Source organism: Pleurodeles waltl, chromosome 1_2 (genome assembly GCF_031143425.1).
Source record: "Pleurodeles waltl isolate 20211129_DDA chromosome 1_2, aPleWal1.hap1.20221129, whole genome shotgun sequence".
Lineage (NCBI taxonomy): Eukaryota > Metazoa > Chordata > Amphibia > Caudata > Salamandridae > Pleurodeles > Pleurodeles waltl.
Genome location: NC_090437.1, coordinates 1,109,967,671 through 1,109,980,226, shown reverse-complemented (window position 1 = coordinate 1,109,980,226; position 12,556 = coordinate 1,109,967,671). Strand labels below are relative to the sequence as shown.

Below are 12,556 nucleotides of genomic sequence, written 5' to 3'. Positions count from 1 at the left end.
TACCTACTAAGCCTGGGTACCTTTCGAAACCCCAACATGTGGGGAAAAGAACGCAAATTTGGCCAGGATATTTTTTATGGGAAAGAAGTCGCCCCGAGTATCAAAAATAAGGCTCAGCGGGAAGACGCGGGGTGGGGAAGGTTAAGAGTAGGCTTATGGACAAGTGGTTAATGAATAACACATTGCGAGCACCTAGATGCTTGCTGCGAACTGCAGGCTGCAAGTTCAATATGGTTTCGTCAAACAGCCGGGGCTCTTACCACTTGAAAAGGTTGGAATACCCTAACACCTTCCTCCCTAAATGTCTGAGTTTAGGGGAGGAGGACTGGCAAGGTCAAACTGGTCTTCGCGTTGTGAGTTTTAGCGCTTTCGGTAGGTGCAGTACGTTAAGTTAAATCCTCTAAGTAGACACTTAATGCCATTTATCGCCCACCTCCTAACTGGTCCCATCAAACAGCCACGCGTGCACGCGACGAGTTTTACGCGCGCGCGCTCCTTGGGCAGTACCGTGCCCGGGGTAGGTAGGGACGCACAAAGAGTGGGTGGGGCGCGCGAGGAGGGGTGGGATGCGCTCTGTTGCGCCGGTGGGCGGAGCAGCCTTAACCCTCCCGCTGTCTCTCCAGTTCGGGGGAGGAGCTCCGGTGGGCGGGGCTTCGGAGGTGCCCGAGCTGCGGGAGATGCAGAACATGAAGGGGATACAGAAAAATAGAGCGCACGGGCATCGCGCGGACCCTCCCCCGCAGGCTGCACGCTCCAGACTCCCCGGCGGAACTTGCTGCTGCCTGTTTGCGGACCCTGGACTGGAATAGCTGCGCAGACTGCGCCCGCTCCCGAAGCCCCGTAGCCCTGCCGCCTTTCGGACCCATGCTGGTAGAGCTGGTGAAGAAGAAGATGTGTGGCTTCGGCTTCTGGAAGCTGTCGCTGTCGGCGGCGCTGGTGCTGGTGATCCTCAGCGGGGTGGCTCCGCAGTCCTGTCCCGCGCAGTGCTCCTGCACCGGTAGCACCGTAGACTGCCACGGGTTAGCCCTGCGCGCAGTACCTCGCAACATCCCGCGCAACACCGAGCGCCTGTGAGTACCCCAGCATTTATACCTAGCGGTTGACCGTATCCTTGCAGCGAGCCCAGCCGACGGGAGTGAGAAATGTGGGCACGTGAGGATGGTCATAGGACCATTCTTAAAAGAGGGGAGCCTAATATCAGACACAGGGGAAGGGGCAAAAAGGGGGGCGCGAGGTGAGACATGACAGAAGAGCTATCAGTGGAATCAGACACTTCCAGCATCCTAAAGGGAACATGTGAGACCAGACAGGGAGTGCCTCTGAACAAGTGCACTTTGAGGTGAGACACGGGTGTTGCCTGAGAGTACACGTAAAATGAGACACGGGTAGGCTCGGAAAGAGTAACTGAGATGATACAGAGGGATAGCCTCTGTGAGTACACGTGAGACCAGACACAAGGGGTCGCCTCTGAGAGATACACGTGAGATGAGACATGGGGTAGTCTCTGAAAGAAGAACGTGACATCGGCACAGTGGACAGGACTGCATGCAACAGAGGGAGACCGGAGACCGGGCATGGGAATTTCCTGCGGTACAGGGAGCTGTGAGACACACACGAGGTCGGCCTTCAAAACGCTGGCTATATGAGATCAGGCACGAGTCAGCCTCCCGAAGAGTGCACGTGAGATCAGAGAAGCCTTCAAGGAAAGGGGCATGTGGGGCAGGCAGAAGACCAGGCTTGTAAACATGAACAGGTGACATCAGACACAGTGAGTGACAAGCAAAGATATGTTTTGAGACATGGAGCAGATTCTTAAATATAGACATATGTGTCTATTCTGCACAGTGAGAGAGAAGCGACACTGCAAACTCATCAGAGAAGTTAGTTTAAGACACAGGTAGTAAAAGTGCACATGGGCTCGGACATTGGAAGAGTTACTAGGTCAGATATAGCCAGGTATAAGTTTCAAACGAACTTTATTTGTTTGTCCCACGTTTGGGCAAATAAAGAAACTGCTATAATGCGTGGTGGAAGCCACAGGGAAAGCCTGGAAAACTCACGAACACTGCAACTGTGTCACAGTCCGAGGCTCGTGTAAGAGACCTCATCTGCCCAGAAAACATAACTTGAGCAGCGCACACCTGTGGGAATGCAGTCTGTGCCCCGGGCTGCGCCGGCTATAAGATTACACATCGCTGTGCAGACGACACCCGATGCACTCTCTGACAGTCACTTCGTGTGGTTTCAGCCAGAGCTCCCAGGGAGGCTTCACCCTGCAGGGCTCGGCGTCACAGTCCGACGGAAGAAGTTTATCATTTCTGGTATCGATTAATACCCGTGGCTGTCTGCCGCCTTGGAGCCAGGGAGCGCCAGGTCCCCTGCACTCTTTCGACTCCTTCCTGTTAGGTGGAACATACTGTGGGGCAGTTTAATTGAACTCACGACCGAATAGAACTTGTAAAGTGTCCGTCCAAACCCATACTTTATTCGGGCCCGCAAAACTGCCACCTCACCCCTGACACTCTGGTGTGCTGACCCTTCAGGTGCTGACGCAGTGCAGGGTGGGCTATCCTCCCTGAGACATGCGGTCACTCACGCATTGTCCGAAAGACGGCTGACTTGAGTGTTGAGGCGCCTTTTCTACCCCAGGGGGTGATATCGGTTTGGGAGCGATAGTTTCCTAGTAGACTGTCATGCGACAATCAGGGGGTCCGGATCTCGAGGGGGCGGTGTTGTACCTTTTACTGGGATCGGAGACATTCCACCCGATAATCTGATATGGTGTATGATGCGGCGTGGCGCCCCGGGGTGCTGCTAGTGGGGCGCGCCGGGTCCACGTGTCTGAGTCACCCCCACAGCTAGGATAGCGAAGCAGATGGCACCGTCTGCAGTCCCAGCCCGCCCCGTTTACACAGACAGCGTGCAGCAGCGTTTTTGTCAACAGGGTCAAGTGTGTTTTCTTCCAAATATTTCATTTACCAGTGCTGCTGAAGTGTGCGCGCCGGCGCACGTGTAAAGTGTGAATCCATTATGAATGTAATTGCTTACAATATTTACATTGCAGTTATTCCATGCGTTCACTCAATAATTATTGGAATCATTATTTACGTTTTTATTGTCTACTCGTGTCAAGACTGTCTCATTTCAAAATGTACATGTTTTCCAAGGCCACAGAGACTTTATCAATAAAAACTTCACAGGCAGAGTAATGTTTTCTGTAAGAATGAGTAGGGGCTTGAAAACGCGGATAAAACGGAGTAGGCAAAGTTTATCAGTTTATTGTGAGTTTTGAACTTTGAATTACTTTACACTTGAGCGCTTGCCGGATTAACGAAGACTTTTTTTTGTTTGTTTTAGATAATGTCTAGCTTTTCTATGCGCTCGGGAAGGGGCGAAGTCTTTTATTACTTGTAGTGAACTGAAATTATAATAAGTTGCCATGAATACGAATTTTTTACTACGCATCATCGTTCCTATACTAACTTTGGCTAACTAATAAATGCCAGAAAAAGTGCTCAGAATAGCCAAAGGTAGGAACTTTCACGAAGATATTAGTTGTTAGTACAATTCAAGCCTCATTAATGTCTCTATTCATGTCATAAATAGTAATCGGTTTTAATTGCAATCGATTGCAGGCCGTGTAAGGGCAAGCCTTCCACGCTAGTCCGGTTAGATGGCTCGATGAGCAGAAGAGGCTCTGGGATACTCGCAGAATAAGTTCTAGCCGTTATTCGATTTAAAGTTCGCGACCCCGGCCCGTTTGTTCCCCGAGCCAGTGGTAAAGCTGGCCCGCGAGCGGCTGCCTGACTTTATCCGATCCGTGCACCGGTGCAAGGTGGCTTGTTTGTTCGTCGAACACGAGGCAGAGATTGAATACACTGTGGGATCACGAAAGACTACCACAATATTAGGGGCGCTGAAACCCCAAGTGCACTCCCAGAAGCCCCGCATGCCAGGCCAGGTGAACTCGGAGTTCTTTTTTGAACTCTTCCCTCAAGCGCTGACAAGTTCCCCGAGTGCCCTCATTGCGGACACTAGAAACGCGAAATGGCCGCGGGGCTCCAATCAGCCCGCGCCTTGTAAACAAACAGTCGACGCTTTACAGTTTCCTGCCACATGCGCTTGTATAAATCAATGACACCAACGTGCACAATTTCCCCAGAGCCTATAGGCAGAGGTCGGGATCACTGAAGTCCACCTCTTCTCTGTGCTGCTACTGTAGCTCCGGCACCGAGCGTGGCAATACTGTGAGAGGGGCGCGAGAACTCGCAGGCCAGTCTGTCAAAAATAACACACCAGTTGCAAAAAGATACAAGCAACGCTGACATTGCAGCAAGGTTTCTTTACTGTACCCTGACATCCGCCGAAAGGTTACAGGCACAGTGGGGCAAGCAGGGGTTGTTAATGAGGGGGCCGTTTTCTATCCCAAAGAACAATTCACGTGAACACGCTGTCTTTCAAAGGCTGCCACTTGTGCATAGGAGCCTGCAACCTGGGTTTGACACGGCTGCTAGCCCTCATTTTGTGAATATTCATGAAGATATTGAGACTGCTCTGTGGCGCGAGGCTGTCTATATTTTAAACACATCTCCCTCTGTGGGGACGTTTCGCAAAGGTATGTGTCTGTACAAGTAAGTGATATATGCACAAATAATCTTTTCCCAAAGACAAAAAACATTATGTGAATCCACAAAAAGTTGGTTGACACAAAATAGTATGTTCGTACAATTTTTTTGGGAGTAAATCTAGTCAGAGGGCAGGGAGTGTTTGTTCCATGGTCTGTACTTTCTGTACACCGACACACTTACATATCTGTAAGTAACGACCCCTGTGTCACCTCGAAAATGTGGGAAATGCACTCTTAAGAAGAGCCAGGCTTGTTTTGTTTTTTAATGCGAAAAGAGGATTGTAACACAGGCAAATTTTGTAAGGTTTCGCCACAGGAAAAATGTTTCCCCCACGGTGGGAAAAAGGAAAAAATGCAAAGAAGCAAATATCCATGGATATATTGCTAATCCGAAAATTGAAATCACAGAGGTTTACAGAAGTAAGCGTGGGAACCTTCAGCTGTCACAGGTTTGCAGGCACACTTCCAGAAACGTTTGCGAATTCCCAAAAGTCCCAAATCTTAATCCTTTCGAGGTCATAAACCTGCAAGTTAAAATGTGAAGGGTCCCTACAATGCCAATGAAGGCACCAAATGGTCAGTTCAGCATTTGATAGCCACATACGATTGCAGACGTGCTGTTACTGGAATTCATATTCTGTGCATGCATATTTCGAAGTCATATTCGCCTTTATTCTGTGAGGCTTCTCAAATATTTATTCTAGCCAGTGGACTGCAAATGGAAGATAAAAGCTTGATTCAGATTCTAAATACTAATGACCCTCAGCCCCCAGAGAGCTCTAAAAACTGGGTACTCTTAGCATTTTCAGATATGGCATTTTGTGCCTTAAAATTGATGGCGTTTTTTGAGACTGCCTACATATTTTCAAAATGAGTCTTTAAAAGTCAATAACATTCTTTTTGTTGCAATTGGAACAATTTAGGCAAAGTCCCCTGCGCTCACTTTATCTTCAAGATGTGAACTTAACTCCTGTTTACTTACATAGTTTAATGTGTTCATGGCTTGTGGAAACGCTGCTTCCTCCAACTTTTTTTTTTGTTTACTTTAATTTTGTGTTCTTACGTGTGCACGCCATAATAAGGAACAGATGTTGAATATAATAATGTACCACAATATTTTGAATGGAAACTATCATACATCAGCTCATTTTGCAAATTCCTTAATTTGCTTAAACGTCTCACTCAAGAACATCTGAATTATAAATTTTAAAAATAAGAAAGGAGGTGCACACGGTGAAGGAGACAAGGATGCAGATGGGTTGCAGTCGAAGGAGGGCTGGACGTTGGCTGATCTCATTTGCGAGGTCAATATAAATCTGCATCATTCCTTCACATTTTATCAAATAAAAGATAAAACATTGTTTACCAGCTTTCAATATGTAGATAACCCAGGGTATGCGCTCCATGTTTGCGCAAGACGGCAATTGGAAGTAAAGTTTTGAGGATATGGTAATGTTACAGGTTTACATACCCCGTTCTCTCAGTCACGATTGCGTAATGAAATGCTTAAGCTTTGTCCAACTTTTAATCACAGAAATGTGAGCTTGAGCAAAACCCAAATGGACTGAATGAGTCATTTGAACGCAGATTCCTGCTTTTTTTTCTCCTAGGGATCTCAATGGCAACAACATCACAAGAATCACCAAGACAGACTTTGCTGGATTGAAACATCTGCGAGTGCTGTAAGTCAGCCATTTTGTTCTCCTGTACATTACAATTGTTGATTTTAAGTCTTATGTGTTACAATGAAAAGAACTGGACGTGGATGCTGTGCACATGACTTCTGCACTTTTGGCATACTCCGAAGTACTAAGCCCAGTTTCTGTTTATAGTTATCTTTGAGTTCCAAGCGATGGTTGCCTCTCAAGGCTGTAATGTAACAGCGTTGGCAGTTACTATAGTTTAATGATACTCTGTAGCACAGGTACAAGATATCACACGATTTTCTTGTGTCTGGTCGAAATGGTTTTGGCATACAAATTATGTTATTACATTTATAGAGTTCTCAGCACCATTTTTATGGCAACATAGTGCATTTTGGGCACTGTTTGGTAGGGACCTGGGCATGCAATCATATAGTTGTCTGTAATTTGTTACTTGTTGGTTGTGTAAGGTTAGTGAAAAATGTATTCAACGTTCAGGTTAGATGTCGTTGCGTTGGCCATTATGAAGGGAAAATTAGTTTTATCTTCAAAGATCAGTGTAGTTTCTTACATGTATGAATTTGTTTAATTTTATGGAAACAGTTTAGTGAGAACGCTAATGGCCAGAAACATTTGTGCCTGATTTTGAATTTGGAAGATGGATTGCTCCATCACAAATGTGATGGCTACTCCATCCATCTTATTACAACTGCATCATATACTGTGCCACTTGTAAAAAGAAAATGAACAGGATATCTGTCACATTTGTGATGGCGTAACCTTCTGCCAAGCTCTAACTCAGGCCCTTTGTTTCTTTTAGTCATAATGTTGTGCACTGAAAAGCATTCATCAGTAACTTAAGCGATATAGCCTCTACTACCTTTGTGTAAGTTTAAGTGTCATGGCTAACATTTCTAACCAAAGTTGTTTCAAAGTTGAATTTTCAGTTTGAATTCCTCCACACTGTAGACAGCTATAGTTGTGTGAGAGAAAAACATCGGATTGGAAAATGAAATTAACGTTTTTGAAAGATTAGCTTCTACTTTAAACCTGCCTAGGTTTAGTTAGGGAAGCGTCAACGCTTTATTTGGCTGGTTTTCAATAAATTCTTAGTTTAAGTAGAACGATGCTACATTAGATTTTGGTATGAAGTTAGTATATTTATTTTCAGTTTTAGAGAAGAAATCTTTGTGAGTGATTCGTGTGACATTTCCTACTTTCAAAAGTGTATTTTTCAATGGTAAATTTAAATTTATCATGTGCTTTACTCACTTGCATTGTGTTTTAAATTCTTGATTTCTAACTTGAAATTTCCAAATGTGCGCCACTGCTTCATGCAAAAAGTGTCCGGGAATCTTTTATTTAATAAATTACTCAGCCAAACGTGGGATCGCGGAACCATCCATTATATTTAGACTTTGAGCAAAAAAAGTTAGTTCACTAGCCGTCAACTAATAATAATTGTTCATGGTCAATTATGTCAAATGTGATCAAGTCATTGCCTGGCATTGTCCCACATCAAGGGACCTGAGCTTTATTTTCAAAACAGTCGCCAGTGACCCAGAAACAAGTTCCTGAGCAGATTTGGAAGATTTGCTTCTTTGATTTTTCATGGTGCGGTGACTGGCTTTTTTGTTTTCGCTTCAGCAGACGGACCCCAGAGGGGTGTCAGGTGACACGGGTACCAAATACATTAAATTGGATGTGAAATGTCAGACCAGTGTTAAAATTTGCTGAAGAATAGGTGAGGTGGTTGTGAGAAATCAGTTCTTTGAGTTGAGCGTTGACAGGTGTTGGTGGCAGCGTGATTGTTGCTCACATTGAAACGCATTCTATATGCTCTTCGTTTCAGTCAGCTTATGGAAAACAAGATTACTACTATCGAAAGGGGGGCATTCCAGGACCTGAAGGAGCTGGAAAGACTGTGAGTACATTTAATTCCAAAACTATGACAATATTAAGTTGTATAAGAACTTTGCACTATTTATACTTAGATTAATTTTTCAAAAGATTGACTACTTACTTCATTGAACCTTTTTGTGGACTGAAAGATTGTCATAAGAACATGTAATTTGATTGTACTGAGCTGAGCCAATCATAGAAAATTGTAGATTTCGTGCAAAGCATGCTCTTAATGATGTGGCACCACTCAAATTGATTTACTCTACCTTTCCCTTTTCCTACTCAGCTGAGATGCCAGTTAGAAATTAAGGCCTAGTCTTATCTTGATTTGCGATCTTTGCTTTGCAAAGCAAAAACACATCCTGTGTGTGGACTTACACGATGAAAAAAATATATATTTTCGTTTGGATTCTTGCAAGGGGCATTGCAATGCACGTAGTTATGCAATTCTGTGTTTGTGTATTTCTAGTTGTAGGAAACATACACCACAAACTATTAATTTTTTGGCAGACAATTCATGCCTTTTGCAGAAATTTAAGACGCAGTGCTCCACATAGAAGATTTCAGCAGATTTGTGGGTCTAAGTTGTGAAGCATAGTACATTTCTAGTTTGTGATGCCTTTATTTGGTCTTAAGCATTTTACTCTTTTTAATTTGAACCTTTAAGAAGTAAAAACACATCTGAGTTTTGCTGTCATTAAAAGGAATAACAATACTTGTGAAGCATCACATTTTGAGGAATAAGCCAGAACATGTCTTTCAAAGTTAAAATGTTCTAAAAGGTCATTGTCATTTTTCTTATACTTCGAGATTTTTTCAGAAAAGTAACTCTTGCTGGTGGGGATCTAATTTTGGAAAGCTTTTTTATGTCTAGTAAGATTATTAAAAATTGCAGTGCCACATGCTGTTCCTCATGAAACATGATGTTTGATGTCATACAACCATTGCTGGAATAGTATGAGAAGGGTGAGAGGGCATGCTGCCTCCTTGCAAGTTTCTCTGTTGGTAGCAAAAGTGATCTGCCTGCTGGCAAGACTCTTTGTTTTGTTTAGTATGCTCATGGAAGACCTACAAATGTACGTGACATGTGGATGCACAAATGCTGTGATATCATGGGTGTTTATATGAGTGTTTGTTTAGGATACACTATGGGAGCAACTACAAGGAAGGGAGGAGGAGTACTTGCACCATTCATATTTCTCGCAATATCCTCATAATGTGACTTATTTGTTGCATCCTCGCCCAGTCTTTGAGCTGATGATTTTAATCTGTTGTAATCTTGGTTTTATTTTCCATTTTTTGGCCATTAGTAATAACTTAATCAAGTACTATTGTTTAAAACGTTTACAATGAAATATTTAAAATTGCTATTTTCATAATAGTTAAATAACTTCTATTCATAATGAATGCACTCTGAATAAAAAAAAAAAACAGTCGCATATTCGGCAAAGTGCTTCCTTAAAAATATTATAAAACTGGCAGCCTCCACAGACCAAGTCATGTTCTCACAGCTGCTGGATTTTGAGGATCCTTTCGTCAGAATGCCCGAGATAAGTAGCAACTTTCAAAAGAACCAAAGTTACCCCGAAACATGAATATACGTTGATTAGCTATACAAGAACAATACATTTTACCTAAGGCATTAGGGTTAACAACCTCTGTCCTCACCACATAAAAGTCAAAAGCCCTCTTTGTTCTGCCAGGTGTAGAAACTCAGAAGTGTAGTTAACCCCTGTCCCCAGCTTCCAGGGCCCTACTCATTCCATCGCAATCCTAGTCTCAACAATCCATTCTCCTGACTTAGAAACAAACTAGCATACCCAAAGCATTCATTTTCATGCATGGAGGGACATTAGTGCCAGATTTGGAAGCACCTTAACACAGTGCTCCAACGCTCAATAGCCCACGATCTTTAGCATAAGTCTTAGCAGTGCTGTCTACAGTTGGATTCATCAGCCTCTCAGTGGCACTAGTGTCTGCACTTGCTTGAGCATGAGATTCAGCAGACAGTTCAATTGAAATACTCTAAAGCCCTGAGCGTCTTATTAGAAAACATTCACCTCTTCAGTGTCAGTTTCTGTACCTTCCGTACAACATATTAGTCTCAGTAAACCCATGTCCAGTTTACTGCAAATTATAGTGAACTTCAAAAAGTCATATACACGTGGGCATTTTTTATGATAATACATTTATTTTTGTTCTTCAATAGTAATTTAACATATGGTTCTGCCTATGTATAGTGTATGAAATAAGGGTATTTTGAATTTATTTTCTCTGGGTCATATTTTATTCTCTTTGGGCAGGACTGCTACAGGGTAGTTGCTACTATTACAGTACATAGCCAGGCCTTTCTTCCTTTTGTTTCAATTACTGTTTTTTTAGGTGCATTCAGACTCATTGAAAATGAATAACAGAGGACTAGAGACCCACAACTGACCTTGTGAAATAACAGACTGGCAGAATGTTTAAGTGCCGGGACTCAAAAAGGTGCAGTGCTACATTTAAACTTCAGTGTGCCATTACTGCTACTATTTCCCTGTGGTGGTAATTGAATATTTATATTCCACAAAAGGGTTACTACATGGAAAATCCTATTGCAGAAAGAGAAATGTCTTGTGATCATCACAACATATTTCAGCTCTAGGTGTCCATCTCACTTACCGGATCATGAAAGTGTGCAGTTTTGTGGTAGTAGTTTTAGCTGCATAAAATCCGGTCATTGGGGCATGTTAGGTCACTAGCAGTATCCTTTTTAGGATGCACGGACCCTCATCCACCTAGTGGCCTGCTTCATCATCGGCTTATGCTTGTCGCTTGGCAGGTGGTGCAATACTTTTGAAGGGGTATTTTGCTGAAGATCATCTTCTCAGCGTATTAGGTCAGTCAGACTGCCAACGTTTGCCATCATCTTTGAGAGCAAATAAGTGAATGCTAGATTTGGATGAAAATTAAACTTAACTATGGATAACCCAATCATTTTTATTCCTGATGGTTATCTAGGTTAAGGTTAAAACAGCAAAAGGAGCTCATGAGATATTATCTCACTTAGCCATCCTGCACGATGTGGTATAAATAAATTCTCTAATGAAGTCGGAAATATTAAATATCATGTACATATAAGTATGTAAACCTATAATCCTGGAGTTACTAAAGAGGACTCAAAATATTTCCTATGTCCATTATCTGAGTAGCTACAATGTTTTGCATAGAGTGCCCAGGTTGTCACACATTCATCTAAATATGTATTAAAATATTGTAGTAAGTCTGAACGAAACAAAATTCAGAATTTTCCTCCTGCTGAAAGGAATATGAATGTGTGTGGGAAATTGAGAAAAGCTATGTCAAGCAGGTGGTCCACATACTCTTGACATGCACATACTTTCACACTCAGATAAGCTTGCACCTGAAGCAATGTAAAATACCACATATCCCTAAATGAAAGACATCCTATGAAACTAGGAACAAATGACTATTACGTTCACAAAAGCATAGGTCACCTATATGGTTTAGAAAAGCAACCAAATATTAATCCCAATTGGTTGGGAAACCAGTTAGTGGTTTCCCAACCACTGGTCAGGTAAGTCACCAGATAAGAGAAAGCCACATTTCCAGATGTGTGACTTTATTTTCGTAAAATAGTTTGACCTTCCTTGAAGCAGTGGCTTGGTACCAAAACCAGCGAACACTGCAAACAAGAAAATCTTATAAACACCACATATTCATGAAAATATGAAATCCTGAGAATATTGATGGAGAAGTGACTCAGCAAGCATTAGCTTAACGAAATGAACTCGGAAAGGAACAGGTATGCAAAACATGATAGTTTATACTGAAAAAAGTATGAAATCATCCTAAACGAACCGTCTGAAAAAGTATTGACTTACTTGTTTGTAGTTAATCTGTAGAAAATGTGATTGAGAAGCAAAGATTTCCCTAATTTAGTGGGCGTGAACAGGTATGAAACAGCAGTGGTTACAAGTTTTACAAAATCGGCACCTTTCCTTCATACTGAAAAGCTAATAATGTGTTAAAAGTAAATATTATGAGAGATTTTTTTGTTCCGATGTTCTTAATATGGTGCCTCTTTATAAATGGTTAATCCAAGTTCAATGTGTAGCATATGTTGAGCAACATAATGAGACTTTAGTCCCTCCAAGGTCCAGTAAGTGGATCATGTATATGTTAATGGTCAGGATGATTAAAGGTGCGCTCAACTACTCTTCTAGTTGCTTATTAGTAAACATACCAAAGGTAACTTCACTTTATAGATTTTAAATAATAATTGTAATTTATGAAAATATTTCGATTACACAACAAACTGCTGCCTACAAAACATACTCACAAATTTAGAGCAAGAGAAGGCAATAGATGGCAAATCAGAATA

General features: G+C 42.5%; 1 protein-coding gene across 2 annotated transcripts in view; it reads left to right on the top strand.

Annotated features, from left to right (window-relative positions):
- The first annotated feature begins 649 nt into the window (after positions 1-649).
- SLIT2 (slit guidance ligand 2) overlaps positions 650-12,556 on the top strand; it is a 598,494-nt gene continuing 586,587 nt past the window's right edge. For both annotated transcript variants that reach the window (XM_069202176.1, XM_069202175.1), the window contains exons 1-3: positions 650-1,070; positions 6,238-6,309; positions 8,123-8,194. In XM_069202176.1, the coding sequence (XP_069058277.1) occupies positions 865-1,070; positions 6,238-6,309; positions 8,123-8,194 (350 nt within the window). In that variant the 5' untranslated portion in view covers positions 650-864. The remainder of the gene's footprint in view (positions 1,071-6,237; positions 6,310-8,122; positions 8,195-12,556) is intronic.